This window comes from Olea europaea, chromosome 16, assembly GCF_002742605.1.
Source record: "Olea europaea var. sylvestris chromosome 16, O_europaea_v1, whole genome shotgun sequence".
Lineage (NCBI taxonomy): Eukaryota > Viridiplantae > Streptophyta > Magnoliopsida > Lamiales > Oleaceae > Olea > Olea europaea.
Genome location: NC_036252.1, coordinates 13,271,804 through 13,290,758, shown reverse-complemented (window position 1 = coordinate 13,290,758; position 18,955 = coordinate 13,271,804). Strand labels below are relative to the sequence as shown.

Here is an 18,955-nt window from a genome sequence, read left to right as displayed (position 1 = left end):
TTGTATGGTTCATCTAATCATGGATTAATTCTTTAAATATTTTAATTAGGACAAATTGTATACAAGTCAAGAAGATTGGGCAACTAGAAATATTTTTTTTTCCCATCCAACTACAAGACAAAGAAGAAGATCATTCATCAACAAGTTTGACTATTAGAGGTATTTCTCCTCTTGCTCGCCGGAAAACGATGCAGGAAACCGCCGTGCTCCTCCACTTGCCACTGCTCCACAACCGTGTAATCAAACTCCATCTGTTGCACTTGCATCCCAGAAGCATCAAACAAGCAACTTTCAGGTAACAGACCCTGGCACGGTGGCTTAGCTTTCCGGCGACCGGCACCGACGGGGACATTCCGGAGGGCCCCTCCTGCGGTCCAGTACCTTTGGCAGCCTTTACAAAAGTGTCTTGGCTGATTAACATTGTAGTTATTGAAGTAACAAAATTTTGTTTCCATGCTTTTGCATCTGGGGCATGGGAGGATCTTGTCTGGCCTTTTCTCTACCGATAGATCTCCTTTTTTTGCATGATCGTCATCCTTCCCACGATGATCATTCTCCTGCACTGCAATCGTTGCACCAAATAACTTGATCCCTGATGAACTGTTGCTGTCTTGGACCTCAGCCATATTACGAAAAAGATCTAGAGAGAGAGTTTGGAGTGAGAAAGAATGTTTATGTTTGATGAAGGAGTCTTAGGTGGTTGATATCTATAAATGGGACTCTCTCTCTTTCTCACAAATGAGAGTGAGCGGTGAATATATGCCCTAAAAAAGCAAAAGAAAAAGTGCATTGTTCCAGTGCGGGATATTAGGATTTGGATTTCATTCTAAACGTCAATTTTAAGAGTAGCCATAGGGGTGGCAAAAGGGTCAAATAATTTGTCGGCTCAACTCGTCAAAGCTCAGGCTCGTTTCGGGACAAACCCAAACAAGCCCGAGCCGAGTTGGGGGTTTGTTCGATGAGCCGAGCACTCGTCAAGCTTGCGAATGACTCATGAGCTCGTAAAAAATATGAACAAAAAAGTAAATGTTTTTTTTTTTTTAAATTTTGAGCTCGTGGACTCGGCTTGGCTCAGCTTGTGAGCTTACGAGCACGTGCGTACATGGGCAGAGCCACCACTAAATAGTCCTAACCTTTATATGTTATTTATTTGTTTCATCTGTATTCAATAATAGATTCTATTTTTAAGATAGTATCTCATTTAAACACGCTTAAATTAAACTTTGAATACTCGTTTGAACTTTGAGCAGATAGATTTGTTCGTTTGAGTTTAATAAAACTTTGGATATTATACCATATGTTTGAGTAATGTGTGAAGGGTTCATAAGTTTGACTATAAACTTAAATTAAAAAGAGAAAGAGCAAAAAGTGCATAAAATGCAAGACTTTAGACATAAAATTCAATGAAAAGAAAAAGAGAGTATAATAGTATGGGAGCCGCCAAGAGCAAAGAGTATAAAGTTAATGTTGGACTTTTTGTCCACATAATGATCCACGTCATAATCTTGTTGGTTTGAAAGACTCTAAAGTGGGCCCTACATCAGGTTGGGTTGGGTGAGATACAAAGCATTTTGAAAGTGGGAGCATAAAGATAAAAGTAAATAAAGGGAATTGCCAAAAGGTCTTTTGATTTGATTAATGGAAATCCTTTTTGCTTTCTATAAATTATTAAAGAATGTAAGATCATAGGGATTTGCTTTTATTTCTTAACAATGAAGATAGGGTAATGTACGATTGAAAACAACTTCTACACAAATTCTTTTTTTTCTTTTTTAAAACAATTTGAAGGAATGGGTATTACCTAAAAGATTATTTTTCAGTTTCAATGTTAAGATAAAAATGTAAAGATAATTATCATGTCAATACTTAAGAGATGTCGAGATAGATATGATTGTAAGAGCAATGAGTTTTTTATTTTATTCAGTAAGACGAGATACTATTTATTCATGTATAAATTATTTATTTTATTTTTAATGAACCAAAAGAAGACCACATGGACAAGAACACTTGAATCTCTAGTGATTCAAGTGAAAACTTCTCAAATAGAAGTTGGAGGTTCGATCTCACTTCTCCATATCCTTCTTCCAACGTAATTAAAAATAAAGAAAATTATATGTATCTAGTCTTTTTTTACAATAAACTGGTGTTAGTCTTTTTTTTTTTTTTATAGTTTTTGGCCGGCTTGGGTTTGTATTTTCTTTTAATCATTTGGTCTTATTTTATATGAGAAAATGGCAGGAAAAATAAAACAATATAAAATGGTTTATTCTGCCTTATCCCAATAATGGTCAACGTGATATTTCTATTGAAACCAAATATTAATTTAATTACGACATAGTCAAGGATAAAATAAAATGAAATTAGTGCATATATATTACGACGGTGAGAAATTCTCATTGCTTTCTTTTTATGCTCTAATATTAACGTAGAACACTTGGAAGAAAAAATTCTAGAGTAATTAAAAAAAGAAGAAAAAAGGACATATGAAATGTGCACAACTTTCAGATCACGCGTCGAATTATTGGGAGCAAGTACAATTTGAAAGCTTTTTTCGATTTTGCACATCAAACTTTTGGGTCAACGTTTGGGGGTTCGTTTTAACTTTTTTTTTTTTTTAATTAGTTTAAGAGTATTTTGGTCATTTTTGCAATTTTTAGTTTTATTCAGATTTGTCTACTGAATTAAAATTGTGATTTGATTAGAATTTGTTTCGACTCTTTAATATTCTTGAAAATCCTACACTTGCTTTTGATAGATAATATTTCGATTTTTCTTCTTATTTGGTGGATTTCAATAATTCTCACATCTGTTTGGACGAAATTCAAGCAATATTTGTTTCAAAATTTATTATTATTATTATTTATATATAATAATAATAATAATAATAATAATAATAATAATATAAGAAATAAGAATAATCGAAAGATATTTTGAGGGAAAAAATCCAAAGGGATAAATTGATACTTGATGTCTTTTCATTTTATGAGGCACCTCTCTAAAAAACTTGCTAATGCCTATTTAATTGAATAATATTATTTGAAATCGCTTATTATCACAATCACTCTATGGGCATATATATGGTGGTTAGTGACTTAATGCATTACGGTTAGTGATTTAATGTATTAATGTGGTAGTTTTTATATTGCCTTACGCATCAAATTACTAACAGTCATATATATGTCACGTATGACGACTACGACAGTAAACGTCTGTAAATAGCATTCTCCTACTTAAGTTGTTTTTAGTTACCTTTTCATCTCACTTGCTAGTGCAATGCACTGTATCGTGCTGCCTTTCAGTTGCAAATAAAATCTGAATTAGAGTTTTATAATGCAATTACTTTAATAAAAGTCTTCTTTATTTTGATTAATTAAAGAAAAGTTGGCTCAGTTTGTCCAATCTGGACAACCAAGCGTTTTGGTTCTTTAGTTATGAGCTTTTACTTTAGGGTCTCTTTACATTTGAAAATTTTAAAAAGTGTTAAAAGAGATCATCGAATTATTATATGGCCAAGTTTTATCTAAATTATAAAATTTGATAATATAATGGATTTCAATACTTCTATAAAATCTATGGGCTTGTTCAGTAGTTATTTTGAGAATTGATTTTTTGATCGTTGGATAAAAAAGTGGATCCTACCTGTGAGAGAAGAAGTAAAAAATGACGACTTGAATAGTGAAATAACGGTCAAAAAATTAATTTTTTGGGGTAAAAAATCAGTACCAAACATGCACTATAAAAGATTGCCAATAACAGAGGCACGAGGCATGTTCATAGAAAACCCGCAAGTGTACAGGATCATTGTACAAGTAATAAAATTTGTGAGTTAAGAGTATCGTTCCCACAAAAAATAATATCTAATTTGTAGTTCAATAATTACTATTAAATTCGAAGTGTGGTGATATCTAGAAAGTTGTGATTTATATGTTCTCTACACTAGTTCTAAGCTAACAAAGTAAATAAATTATTTATTTAATTTGTAAATGCTTGTATTGGAATCGTGAATCCCTCTATTGCCATTTAATTCAACTCTTAATTCATAATTTAATAAATTCATGTATTCAAGACAATTGATAATCCACTTTTATTAATATTCTTTCCCCAAGACATATTAAAACTATGTTTAACATGACTCGATCCTATTCCTAATCCGAATTCATATGAAAAACATATGTTGATTCACAGAATTTGTCACACTTGATTGCATATGCCATAAATATTATTTCTAATACCTATTGTCCATGTGTTGATTTTACTGCATTTTAGACTTAGGGTCTATTTGATTGTAAAGATGAAATTTGGGTGGAAAGAAAACGAATTTCAGGGAATTGAATTGCCTAGAAATTGTTTACTGAAAATTATCAATTATTATATTTGATGATATAATTTTTCACCTGAAAATTTTTGAAATAAAAGTGTTTTTTCGTGTTCGTTTGGCTTTACTTTTCATAAATATTGTCAATTTAAGGAAAACAATTTTTTACAATTAGAGATATAATTTGTTTCCATTGCTAAAAAAAAGGAAAAAGAAAAAAGAAAAAAAGTTGCCTAGAAAACCAATTCTCATCATACCCTTAAGAATTGGAACTTCCCAAAAACAGGAAAATGGGTGCGTAATGGAAGGAAATGGAAAAAATTTGCCATCAAGCATGGCAAAAGTGGGAAAGTGGAATTCATTTTCCATTTTCCATTTTCCATGGAAATCATAGCCTATCAAAGATGGCTTTATTGTGAGTATTCCTACACTACAACAAGCAACTTACTAATTAATTAGTGGTCAAATAATTAAATAGGTCAATGAGAATGCAAAATCAATCAAGAAAAGTCATGAAATACTAAACTAATTATCTTGAATTAAAATAAAAAAATAATAGGGTACATCATTCATCCAATATAATAAAAAACTAAGCCTACCATCCTAATTATTAAATTATATAAGAAATAATGAAAAGACATCACCCGTATCGAAAAAATATGGAAATAGTAAAGAAATTCACTTTCTTGAATGAAATCTTGATTTTGGATGGATAATTTTTAAGAATCTTGCACAATTCCCTTTATATTAATGATGTAGCCTCGTTCATCGCCTCCAAAATACGTTGAAACTATGAATTTTTATGTTTAAGTGAGGTTTTCAATGATATGGGTGTGTTCTCTTATTTATATGATGTCAAGAAGACTTCTTACCAAAATAAAATAAGAAAACCTAAATTTTTTCATGTTTAACATTGAGGTGCACGCCTGGGAGCCTTGGGTGCCTTAGTTACATCCTTATTGGTTGGGGGCGCGTGCCTCTCTTACAGGCGAGGTCGTGCGCCTTGACTAAATTTCAGTAGCCAAATAGTTTTTAGTATTTTATCATAATTTTCTCTCCTGATATTCGATTGGGGTGATTCGAAATGTGTTGGAAAGCTTACTCAGAGAGCTACAATTCCTCTTTGATATCATTTTTTCAATTCGAAAGTTTGCTATGCCAAAATTAGGTCTCAATATGAGACTAAAAATTCAAAGTATAACTTTTTCGGTTGAAAGTTGATGTATGATGATATTTTGACTATAATTTATCTATTTGACTTCTTTCATCATCTAATTGACCAAGACACTCTCGAATCTTCATCGTGAGGTCTGAAATAACTTTTAAGTATTTGCATTTTAGTCCCCAAATTTTGGATTTGCTTCATTTTACCCTTTTTTTTATTCTTTCTTTCAATTCTTATTTGAAACATGAACTTTTCCTAATAAAACAATAATTAACAAATTAAGTACTAATTCGTCCAAAAATAAAAAAATATCATCATTTATGATTCCAAATAAGTGTAGACACTACATTTATCAAACCCCTAAACTTGAATCTTTATTTGTCTTCAAACAAAACTAAAACACAGCAATACACAAATACATAATGCTAATTATCTAATTGGTGGCCAATCAATCAAGTAATGCAAAAAGATTTAGCTGGCTAACCCTACTTTTTATCTCAGGATTGAAATCATAAAATCAAATCTATGTACAACTTAATCACAATGCAGAAATTAAAATCTACTTTTTTAATGTAAAATTGACATATGTGTGTGAAGAATTAAGCATAGCATTATAAATTCACAAGAAGTTTCAATTTTCGACCCTCAATGGTCAAATATGTCATTTCATCACTCGTAAGATTCATACACCCCCAAACTTATTATTTTTTCTCTTTTCAAGCATGTAACCTAAGGTTGAATTTTAATACTATTCTTATCTCTCTAGTTTAGGTAAATCTCACTAATTACGAATCGATATATCAATAAATAAAGATTTTCCATAGTTTGATTGTTTCAATCTCCAGAACTCAACTAGGCTAATAATCCCTTATCAAAAGTCAATTTTCTTCAACAAGTGTTTGGTGCTTAATTGAGGCATTTAATGCATCTTCTGTTTCATGCACCTACTTTTTCTAATTTTTGCTCAATTTTCATTTCAACACTTTTTTGTCTTTATTTGCAGCATTATCTCCCTTAAATTTTCTAAACGACCATTTTAGTGAGCTTTAGGCCGACGACATCCAAGTTAGTTGACTTTAGGACGACGGGTTTTAACACCCTTACATGTTTAATAACTCGAGTCATAAAGGTTACGACGAGAATTTTTCAAATAAAATATTTTATTTAACTTTCTTTTTTCGTTTTTTTATGCCTTGATTAATGCAATGTCCCTTATAAAACACCTATCCAAGTAAATCGACTTCTAATTTGAGACTTTCACCCAATTTCATCATATTGACCTTAGACAATCAACACAATATTTTTTTAGTTTCATACAAGGAACCTCCATTTATCTCAAAATCTTCATACAACGGTGAAATCCCCCAAACTATTCTAAATTTGATCTAAGGATGTAAAATATAGTGGTTTTGGATGTAGCATCTATAGTCCACCGTTTCAACCTATTAAATTATGAAATCAACTCATTTCTACACAATGCTTAACTTGATTCACGTGCTCAATTTTTATCAAATTTCACATGGAAAAGCAAACGTTAATCTAAGTATACAACATATTCACCATTCATAGATCGATGTAATCATCATTACCAGTCAGGCTAGCTAATTTACGCAAGCACACAAAAAGAAAAATATTTTTGATTTTTTTGTAATATCTAAAGAAATAAAACACATACAAAAACACACACAATAAAAAAGAGAGCTCATATTTTCCATACCCAAACTTAAATTAGACATAATCCTCAATGTCTTAAATTCTAAATCCACATATAAAGGGTGAGAAAAAAATGAAGACAAGACTTCCTTGATATGGTGTGTAATCCAATGGTTAGCTTCTCCTATTACTCCGTTGTCTCCTTGGTCAACGTTGGTTTAAGGTTCTGTGACTTCATGTTCCTACACAATGCTATCAAATAAAATATTAAAGATCAAATACATAGAACACATGTTACTTAACTCAAACATCTGATAAATCAACTAATATATAGGGGATATAAGGAGAAACTGGGTGTGAATGATGAGCCTCTAAAATTGATTGAAAACTAATCTAAATTATTTTAAACTATTCTAATTTTTTTTTAAAAGAATAGAATAAATAAAATGAAAGAAAGATTGAGTTGCCTCCCAATAAGAGCTTTGTTTAAAGTCATTAGCTTGACTTTATTTTCGGCATCATGGAATTCTGAATAATGCTTTTGATGCCTTGTTCAGTTTGCCTCTTTTGACTTTGCTCCATTCTTTATTGCTTCTACAAGTTTTAACCTTGTCCCTTCCAATGTGATATGACTTGCTTATCTCATCTGATTCAAATTCAACTATGTAGATTTCTTCTTCCTCTTTGGGCATACTTACAAATTCAATGATAGGACAATCAATGAAATCGACAGAATGTGGGTTAATGTCTTCTTCATTAATTACCTCCCATTCTTTTTGTTCATTTGTAATTGAACTTTCATCATCTTTGTTCTTGTCTTCCATAATTGATATATCTTCGGGTTGAATGGCTAGTTTACAATCTATATCCACAGACAATGGAACTCTTTTCTTTCAAATTTCTCTAGTGGATTATATCTCCACCTTTTAATTTCATACTAGAATATGCCATCTCCCACACACAGTTTGTTTTCATCCAACTTGGCAACATCAGTGTAGTGTTTTGCAAGTGCCTCTTTGTTTAACATGGACGGACCAACTCCCACAAGAGTGTTGGAAGGGATACACTCACCCACGAGCATGTAGCATTCAAAAAATGTGTCAATTGCTAAGTTTCAACATCTTTAATATTATTTAAACAGTAGGATTTTGAGCTGATAAGGATCAGTGCATGTATTCAAGCAGTAGCCAGTAGAATGCATCCCATAGCATAATTGATAATAGATATCTTCTTCGTTATAGTTCATGTCGAGATTATTTATTGCAAAAATCTTATTACCATGCCAGCGTCAGAATCCTAAATGCACTACTGAGTGATACCTGTAAAGAATACCAAATAAGAGAGATCAGGGTGGGTAGCCAAATAAAAAGAAAATCGAATATAACATAAACTACTAAACTAAAATTAAATCCCTTATTTCCAAACAACTACGCCAAAAACTTGTTTGTAGAAAACCCGTAAGCGTATGAGATCATTGTATAAGTAATAAGATTTGTGAGTTAAGAGTATCGTTTCCATGAGAAATAAAGTCTAATTTGTAGTTCAATAGCTGCTATTAAATTCGAAGTGTGATGATATCAAGAGAGTTGTGATTTATGTGTTCTTTGTACTAGTCCTAAACTAACAAAACAAATAAACTATTTATTTAATATGCGGATGTTTGTATTGGAATCGTGAATCCTCCTATTACCATTTAATTCAACTCTTAATTCATAATTTAGTAAATTCATGCATTCAAGATCATCGATAATCCACTTTTATTAATATTCTTTCCCAAGACATATTAAACTTATGTTTAACATGACTTGATCCTATTCATAGTCCAAATTTATATGAAAAACATGCATTGATTTATAGGATTTATCACACATGATTACACATACGATAGATATTATTCCTAATACTATTATCCATGTGTTGATTTTACTGCGTTCTAGACTTATATAAATTATTACAAGAAGCTCTTGGGAGTCTTCTCTTCTCGAATTCCAGCTTTTGACCTTTACTGTCCAACCTGAGAACAGACAGCTAATGCGTTCCCTACACTACAATAAGCAACTTACTATTTAATTGGTGATCAAGCAATTAAATAGTTCAATGAGAATGCAAAACCAATAAAGAAAAATCATGAAATACTAAATTAATTGTCTTGAATTAAAATAAACAAACAATAGAGTACATCATTCATCCAATACAATGAAAAACTTAGCAAACCATCCTAATTATTAATTATATAAGAAATAATAAAAAGACATTACTCATATCGAAGAAATATGGGAAATAGTAAAGAAATCCATTTTTTTGAATGAAATCTTGATTTTGGATGGATAATTTTTAAGAATATTTCACAATTCCCTTGATATTGATGATGTAGCCTCGTTCTTCGCCTCCAAAATATGCCGAGTCTATGAATTTTTAGGTTTAAGTGAGGTTCTCAATGATATGAGCGTATTCTCCTATTTATATGATGTCAAGAAGACTCTTTACCAAAATAACATAAGGAAAACTAAATTTTTCCAGTTTTAACATTGAGGCGCACGCCTGGGAGCCTTGGGTGCCTCAGTCGCCTCCTTTTTGGTTGGGGGCACGCGCCTCTCCTGCAGGCGAGGGCATGCGCTTTGACTAAGTTCTGGTAGCCAAACAATTTTTAGTTTTTTTTTTTTTTTTATAACTTTCTCTCCCGATATCCGATTGGGGTGATTCGAAATGCGTTAGAAAGCTTACTTAGAGAGCTACAAGTATATCATTTTTCCAATTCGAAAGTTTTCTTTGCCAAAATTGGGTCTCAATGTGAGACTAAAAATTCGAAGTATAACTTTTTCCGTTGAAAGTTGATGTATGATAATATTTTGACTATAATTCATCTATTTGACTTCTTTCATCATCTAATTGACCAAGGCACTCTCAAATCTTCATCGTGAGGTCTGAAATAACTTTTAATTATTTGCATTTTAGTCCTCAAATTTTGGATTTGCTTCATTTTACCCCTTTTCCATTCTTTCTTCCAATTCTTCTTCGAAACATGAACTTTTCATAATAAAGCAATAATTAACAAATTAAGTAGTAGTTTGTCTAAAAATAACAAAACATCATCCTTTACGATCCCAAATAAGTGTAAAAACTACACTTATCATGGCACTTTTATCGTGTATACTTGCTCTTGCTCCATAAAGAGTGACAGCTCTTTTGATAGTTCGAAGTAACTAGTCAAGGAGTACTCACTAGTTTTGCATCATCTATTTTGAACTTGCTTAGAACCTTCTTCACGTAATCTTCATATGATAATTTCATGACTTCATCATTCCAATGATTTATTTTGCAACACTCAAATCCTTCATTACAAACTTCTTAGATAACTCCTATTTCAATTTATCTAATTTTTGTTTGTAAGCACCTCTAATCACCATTTAACAAGAAGATAATATAGGAATTATCAAGTATTTTTACAATCACCGTTGAGTTCGAAGGTCTGATCTAAGTTGCATTAAACTCATTTAAGTCAAGTAAAGATAAGCATCATTGACATCAAAATCAATTAATATTCAAAACGTGAAAAATAAAAATCTTTAATTGATTTACTGGCTGGATTTACTTACAAAAGAACGCACATCTAAGGTGCTATTGGGGTTGTCTAGTGAAAGTCCTTTAACTCTCAAATCAGTCAAGCAATTTGGAGTAATTATATTCATAGATAGCGATTGTAGTAATCGTATTGTGAGGCAACTTGTTATATAAAACGTTATTTTCTTGTAATTTAAGGCAACATACTTATAGAAAATTAATATTTCAAATAACAAGTTGTCACATAGGATAATTATTACGGTCTTTGACTATGAATAACATTATTTAGTAATTTGTAGTAAGATTTATTAAATTTTCCATCAATAAATGCTCATTGTTAAATCCCCTAAAAGTCCTAATGGCCAAACGGAAGAGCTCAAATTCAATACCCATAATAGTTACAACTTGAGAAATAATTATACTGACAACTTGAGAGAAATAATAATAGTCAAATTGAGCTAAAATGCATAGAATTTTAATTAAGGTATGCGGCAGCTTGTTTTCTTCTACGGCTTGGTACTGCTATACAATCAAATTCTAAACTCGTTTTAGCCCCTGTTTGGCCCTCATTAAATCTCATCAAATTAAATTAAATTAAATTTTTATCAATTCTATTTTTAACCACACAATTTTCAATAAAATAATATTACATGTAAATCAAAAACTTTTCATTCTTTTACAACCATCAATTTTTCAAAAAGCACTATTCTCCCAATATGATCAAAATTAATGGGGGCTTAATTATGCTAATTTATTATATATGCAACATGTATACTTCCTGATAATGAATAAAATAACAAGATAGTTATGTATATTTCCTGAAAATCGAAATTGAGAAGGCCTCAATGATTCAAACATAAATATAGATTTCATATCATATAATAATTCATGGAGCATGTAGTACATCACCTTGTAAATAAGAGTGTCCATAATGGTCACCCAAGGCGCCTGCCATGCACGGGCCCACGCCGAGGCGCCGGGACATGGACACCCTTATATACAAGGTAATGTACAACAAGATTAATCCATAATTCAATTACATGTTTCAATAATTAATTAGAAAATTTAGTTAAACTTATGAGGAGGGTGTGCATATTTATAACAAACCATGGTAACAAAATTTAGTTAATTAAACTTGTGTCCGAGATCTACAACATAATTTGTTACATAAATTTTCTAGTGTCCAAAACTCCAAATATATATACACCCAAATTAACAATATGTAATATTGATTTACATATAACTTTAATTCCTCAACAAATAACTCCATTTTATTTATAATTTTTTTCTCTCTCTATTTTGAAGGTAAAAGAAGCACTATGATAAGTAATTATAAACTTTGTCAAATATACACTAAAAGATTAAGGGAATTATTGACAAAAATAAAATCATATAAGTATAAAATTTCAATTAAATGTCTTTCTATTGTCTACCTTTTTTATATTGTTAGCTTGGATAATCTCATTGAACCATTCTTTAAATCACATTTCGGAACACTGCGCCTTTCCCGATGCGACCTATTAAGGATAAGATTCACATAGTAAACGGCCATTTCGTTATTTATTATGTAAATTATCTTCATGGCTTGATTCAATTGGCCAGAGTCAATCTTAATATCCAAATACCTCTGATAGCCCATCGAAAATGGCAAGTGGTGTAATGTAAATATCCCTATAAATACATGCATACACATTATTTAAATTCAAAAACATACCTCAACAATGGCTCCTTCGTTTTTTCTTCCATTTCTTATCACATTTCTTACTTCGTCTATTGCGACTAAAGCGATTGTTCCACCTTCAAAAACATTCAAGTATGTTAACCAAGGTTCATTAGGAGAATACTTCGTCGAGTATTCAACTGACTACCGCACATTAGACATTGTCAAGTATCCCTTTACTCTTTGTTTCTATAATGCCACTCCTAATGCCTTTATTCTAGGACTACGAATGGGTCACCGAAGATCTGAGTCTGTCATGCGTTGGGTTTGGGACGCCAACCGTGGTAAGCCAGTGCAGGAAAATGCAACATTGACATTTAATAGTGATGGAAATTGGTCTTGGCAGATGTCGATGGCACGGTGGCTTGGCAAACCAACACGGCCAATAAGGGTGTCCTTGGTCTAGACTTGCTACCAAATGGCAACTTGGTGTTGTACGATAGTAAAGGTAAATATGTGTGGCAAAGCTTTAATTATACATCGGATACACTCTTGGTGGGCCAAGCCTTGAAACCCTCCGGTGGCCCAACTAGGCTCGTGAGCCGGTTGTCGATCACCGAACCTTCTAGTGGACCGTATGCCTTCGTCATGGAGCAAAGGCATTGGGCCATGTATTATCAAACCAAGAATTCACAGAAGCCTTTGCTTTACTACAAATCGAACGAGTTTGGAAATGGGAAAGGCACTTTGGCTTACCTTGGTTTCTATTGTGAACCAGAGTATGGCGGAACTTTCGCATTCGAGCTCGGGTTTAGATTCAATCTAAGCAACTCAAATAGCTTCGGGACAAACATACTGTCTAGACCCAAATACAATAGCACTTACACTATGCTCCGAGTTGACACTGATGGTAACCTAAGAATGTACACGTACAATACGAACGTGGATTGGGGTGCCTGGGAGGTAACATACATGCTCTTCGACCGGGATAATGACCGAGCAAGCGAATGCCAACTGCCTAAAAGATGTGGATCATTAGGAGTATGCGATCACGATCAATGTGTAGCATGCCCAAGGCCTCAGGGCTTGCTAGGATGGAGCACTGCCTGCACAGAACCGATGCTCCCACCGTGCAAAGGTGGCTCAAATGCAGATTACTACAAGGTTGATGGTGTTGAACACTTCACTAGTGCATACAATGAAGGGTCTGGACCCATGAAGCTAGCCCAGTGCAGAGACGAGTGTAGCAAAAATTGCAAATGCTTGGGATTCTTCTATAGGATGGAGTCTTCAAAGTGCTTAATGGTACCAGTGCTTGGCACTTTAATCAAGGTTTCTGACCCCTCTCATGTTGGCTACATCAAGATTTCTAAGTGATACTGATGTATTATTGTATACCTAGATAAATCTTGTATCTCAATAAAAGACTAAAATCTAGCTGCAAAATGGATTGTTCAGTCCGTAACAAATGAACATTTCTATAATACAAGTAAAAGAGAAAAAAAAAATGTTATCTTCAACAAGCTAGGGATGCTACAGAAACAGGGGGGAGGCTGGGAAGGGAGGGGGGGCGGGGGGAAGCAACTACAAAAGCCTATTAAGAAAAAACTGGAAGGAGCAGAAAATTTGAACAAAGAATATTGGAAAAAAAAAGGTGTGTGGCCAATACATAAGCTATGCATATTGAGAAAAATTCATGTAAATGTTCATAATTTCATGTTTCCAAGAAAATGTAGAAAAAATACAAAAGAAATCAACATTTTTAACTAGAACAATGCACCGTAAGTTTTAAGTTTCAGCAGGCCAAACTTAGGCACTAGAGTTTGGCATACAGAGACATCAAGGATATAGAACCTACTAAATTAACTGCATAATTAAGTTATTAATAAAATTCAGACACAATATAACAGACAATCTTCTATTCACTAGAATACAGAAAGTTCTCTGTTGAAAATTTGCCAAATCCAATGTTTTTATAGTAATATTGACAGAAATTATGTGCAAATCATCAAGGACTCGCAAAAGCTATTTGTGCTTCAACTCCAAAAGCCATCAAGTTCTCTTCCTCACAGCTAACTATAAATATCTGCATCACAACACAGTAAAGCCTTTAAGAAACTGTATTATGAGTATCAAAGTTGCACTAATATAAACAGGTCAAAAACAACTAGATGTACCTAAGAGAGTATGATTGGCCACTACTACACTACAACATCAAATTGCATCTTGTTGCCACGTGATTAGGTTTCATAACTTCAAGCTGCGCGATCAATACAGAGTTTGCATCATTCAAACACACAAGCTCAACCTTCTACCAAAGAATTCAAAACATTGAATGAAAAGGATACTCAAGTTGACATGCCTTCATAATCTGAATAATTTAAACCATCACTCCACATAGTTAAGGTAACTAAAAATGAACCCCACACAAAAACATAAAAAACCTATATCCTTCTCCACGAACTGATTCAGGCCAATACAAATGAATATTTTTGCATTCCCAATTAATTTTTCAGCATATTCGAGCAATTTTAATGGCATGCACTTCTGAATCTTTTATGGAGTTTCTGGATCCCTTGCTTTTATAGTCCAGTAGAAGGGGTACCTGTCCAACAATTAACTAAAATAACTTCTTCAAATCATCGCCAAAAAACATATTCAAGTTATTATTAACATATTCAAGTTATTATTTGAGAAATCAGTCCAGTCTCTTCTTAGATTCAGAAAAATCATTTTTCATCATATGGAGGACGAGGGCATGGAGGACAAATTTTATAGCCGAGGTATAGGTGAATCCTACATGCTGAACAATGAAAAAGCCAAATTGAAACTGAAACATCATCGGAAAGTGAAAAGGCAAAGAATCCTGATATCTTTAGCATTATTTAAAACTCCAGGCACTAAGGGTTCTTATGGTCAAGAAGAAGACTACTGAACTTGGGAGAAGCCTGAAACTAGCTGAGTAGGTAGCCACACAGTTTGAAGAAGAAAATTCAAAAGGGCTCAAAGGAAAAATATTTTGTTCACAGCCATATGGAAGTACAAAGTTTCTACAGTTCTACCATAAGTTAGATCTATTATCAGCAAAGTTTTAGAGAGTCGACACAATTTTCAACACTACTATTCTGTTAAAGGGGCTGTCCACAAATCCAACAATTGAACTCCATAATCTGACCTAAGAAGTCAGTCATCACAGGGTTCATCTTTATTGATTTGATGCTTCGGCCTCATTCATCGTCACCATGTGAAAAGTCCTTGCCGAACTTCCCAAAAGTCAAGCATGCAGAATGATAAACCCATACCTTAGAATTATTGTATCAAATTATGATAATACAAAGTCATCCCTATTAAAGATAGAGCATTTGAATGGAGCTAACAAATCTATATTGAGATTCATTTCACGCTTAAGAGAATTCATTGTTTGTTGATTAATGTTGTTCAAAGCTTCAAACAAATTAAATTCCAGCTCACAATAATAGATAAGTACACAAAACCACCAACAAGAAATAGTCATGTCTTAGGGGGTGTTTAAGCCACATTATTTTGGTAATAATGCATTCTTGAATAGTGTATTGATGGAAAATGAGTGGTTAAAATATAAGAAAAAGTTTTTGATCCGCGTGTAATATTATTTTATTGAAAAATGTGTGGTTGAAATGATGTCAAATCACTGTTAAACAATGTATTTTTTTGGAATGACATGGCTCAAACGGGCTCTTAATATATGAAATATTATTCTAAAAAGGCACATGACATCCTGAGCAACAGTCTTCATTTAAGAGTGAAGTTATTTGGTAGGTAGTAATTGCAAGTAACTTGATTTTTCTTGGGGTTGTTCTCCCTTAGCATAGAATTTGGAAAACCTCTATTCCATGACAGAAAAAGGAAAAACAATTTCAAAGCAAGTAGCAAACTAGAGCTTTGTATTGGATACAAATAGCAATCTAAACAATGAAAAGAGAAACACAGAAAAACTCAACCAGGTAAACAAGAAATGCAAGGAAATGCTCAACCTCCTGCTATGCCAAAAACCATAACATTAGTTTCAGCCTCTTTATTTGAAGTGCTTCGACATAAAGTTACACTGAGAGCATCAATGTCCGTGGAAATAAATACGGCACAGAACTAACACTGTGCAGTGTAAAAGACCAACTTTACTTCATTGCCGTGTTAGAGCATCAATGTCCATGGAGATAAATACGGCACAGAACTAACACTGTGCAGTGTAAAAGACCAACTTTAATTCATTGCCATAACACATATCATTGTACACTTGAGTGAAAAATCGGGTTATCTAAAGTTTCTTAAAAGTTAAAAGCTCAAGCATGTAAAGCTTAAGGGTTGGTTAATATTAAAAAAAAAAAAATTATAGTTTCGTTGAATAAAAAGCATAAATACAATCAAGAGTCAAAGGAATGGTCATACACTTTAATTTAATGGATATAGCTCACCAGTCATATAGTCAGGATTATAGCAATTAAAGCACAAACTTTCATGCAGTCCTAAACCTATCAAACCACCCCGATGCCATGCAACAGTAATAAATATAGCTAGAAACCATAATGAAACAAGAAATGTTTAATGTGTAAAAAATATTTGAGGACACTAAGGTGTCAGTTAGGTTGGAACTCAACTTCAACACCAGGTAGATATCTTCCATATTCTTTAGGAATTCTCATCTAATGTAAGAAACCACCAAGTGCAAAATATACAAACCCAATTTTGACACACAGAAATATAATATAAGCTTCTAAAGAGATTAATGAGAAGTTATAATATCTGCTACTCAATCCCCTAAAATATGCAACATTTGACAAACTATTATGAAGGACAACGAACTCACAAAAATATACTTCAAGTCACAAACTTGACAAACAAAATTCATGAAATAATACAAGATTCAAAGCAATACCATCAGAAGATCCAGCTTGCTTAGCCTGCTTGATCTTCTCGAGTTGGACCTGAGTATCCATAAATAACTGCATCCTCTGAACCTCCAATTCCTTGGCGAATTGCATCCTCTGCTTCTCCAGCTCCATCACCTGCCTCTGCTTCATGCTTTCCACCCTCTCATAAATTTCTCCAAACCTCTCTATCGCCTTTGCCAATCTCCTCATCCCCTCATCTCCCTCCTCCACTTCCGCGCCCCTCTCTTCGCTCACTTCAATTTCATCCCCACCCGAGTCTCCCTCATCCTCTGCATCAGGTGCATCCTCGGCCGCAGCGGCGGCAGCAGCCATGGCAGAGTAATTCCTCCTGAAATACGACTCCTCCACCATTGGTGGCGGTGGTGATGAAGAGGAAAAGGGACGCTTCTGAGGCAAAATAGCCGTAGGAAACATCGCAGATGGCAAATTACGAAACGGTAACGGAACAGCCATCGGAGGCGACGGCAGGGGCAACGACGGCGTCGATTGAGACACCAACGGGATAGGCGATGGCGTAAATTTCTGCTGCTTGTTAAAATTAGAGCCGATCAAAACATCAAGACGAGAAAAGAAAGGCCATGACGAGGTTAGGTTTCCATTAGACTCAGCAATCTTGGCCTTCTCAATCTTATACTTCTTCTTGAGGGTATCGATTCGATTCTTGCACTGAACATCGGTGCGGTGCGTCTTCTTGGTATGACCGTGGCGTGCGTTAACGGCGTCAGCTACCTCCTGCCAATCCTTCTGTCGGAGATTCCCACGGTTGAGCTCCAAGTAACGGCGGCCCCATGCGTCAACCAACGTCGAAGTGGCCTCCTCCGTCCAACAATCCTCTCGGAACGGTACCTGACGCGCCGGCGTCGACGATTCCATAAAATCGCTCATGGATCTAGAATCAGCGATTATGGTAATTTCGACGGTGATCTGAGGTTGAAGATTTGACAGAGAAGAGAGTAGACAGAGGATTAATAATTTTGGCGAGTGGGTGAGATAAAGTAAGTGCGGCGAAGGGGGCGCCGGATGGCGAATTGGCACGTGCGGTAAACATGTTGGGAAAGAAGGGTTAAGGGGAGAGAGGGTACCGCCGGGGCGCGTGGCTCACGCGATTGCGGAATTTTATTGGTAAACTCTGCTATATCACGATTACGATCTTCTTATTGTTTCAAGCCGCTGATGGTTTTAGATTTATTCCATCTGTTGAATTAGTGGGCTTCGGAACTGGGCCGATAAGGAAGGCTAGATCCGATTCGTCTCGTCTCGGCTATTCTAGTGTGTTTTAACTTTTTAAGTGAAATTTTGTGTAATTATTATTTTTTATTTTAAAAAATATGTAAAGAATAATCAAGTCAACGAAAGAAAAACACAATAATTGAATTTTTTTTTTCTATGTTAGGCTCATTTTCCATTTTGAGTCCTTCTTGGCAACTCTCTTTATTACTCAAAAGACTTTTGTTTCAAAGACTCTCGAACTATTCTAGAAATAGCCATTTAGAAATATCTTGAACTATTACGTAATGAACGAAAAGGGGTAGCTTGGTGAATGGAGGATTAATGTAGCAGTACGCAATGTGAAAAAGGAGTAGACGTTCAAGATGGGTCGAGCAACATGAGTTCGTGGAGGCTTGAATTGGCAAATGAAATTGTATAATGAATTATGTTTGACATGACGCATT

At 33.9% G+C, this 18,955-nt stretch overlaps 2 protein-coding genes and 1 pseudogene across 8 annotated transcripts; 1 reads left to right on the top strand and 2 right to left on the bottom strand.

Moving 5' to 3' along the window:
• On the bottom strand, positions 1–840 carry LOC111412830 (dof zinc finger protein DOF1.5-like). The gene has a single exon (XM_023043722.1). It carries the CDS (start codon positions 624–626, stop codon positions 138–140), a length of 489 nt encoding a protein of 162 aa, XP_022899490.1. The 5' UTR covers positions 627–840; the 3' UTR covers positions 1–137.
• An 11,574-nt stretch (positions 841–12,414) lies between these two features.
• On the top strand, positions 12,415–13,814 carry LOC111412829 (annotated as a pseudogene).
• A 223-nt stretch (positions 13,815–14,037) lies between these two features.
• LOC111412170 (trihelix transcription factor ASIL2-like) lies at positions 14,038–18,438 on the bottom strand. Of its 7 annotated transcripts, none has more exons than XR_002705978.1 (4): positions 17,267–18,438; positions 14,799–14,959; positions 14,532–14,665; positions 14,038–14,440 (listed from the first exon to the last, which is right to left on the bottom strand). XR_002705978.1 is itself a non-coding variant. In XM_023042968.1 (2 exons), the coding sequence occupies exons 1-2, from the start codon at positions 18,165–18,167 to the stop codon at positions 14,427–14,429; spliced, it is 915 nt and encodes a 304-aa protein (XP_022898736.1). In that variant the 5' UTR covers positions 18,168–18,437; the 3' UTR covers positions 14,088–14,426. The 7 variants fall into 7 exon arrangements, 2 of the variants coding, with proteins under 2 accessions (XP_022898736.1, XP_022898735.1); XR_002705979.1 differs by having other exon boundaries at positions 14,532–14,614; XR_002705980.1 differs by lacking the exon at positions 14,799–14,959 and having other exon boundaries at positions 14,088–14,440.
• Positions 18,439–18,955: the final 517 nt, after the last annotated feature.

What these genes read in the sequence shown, in the direction of transcription:
- LOC111412830 (XM_023043722.1), bottom strand. Translation starts at nt 626, where the DNA reads ATGGCTGAGGTCCAAGACAGCAACAGTTCATCAGGGATCAAGTTATTT.
- LOC111412170 (XM_023042967.1), bottom strand. Translation starts at nt 18,167, where the DNA reads ATGAGCGATTTTATGGAATCGTCGACGCCGGCGCGTCAGGTACCGTTC. An exon ending in GCAAGCTGGATCTTCTGATG is followed by an intron (nt 14,960 to 17,266) that starts GTATTGCTTTGA and finishes ATTGTTGGACAG; the next exon opens with GTACCCCTTCTACTGGACTA.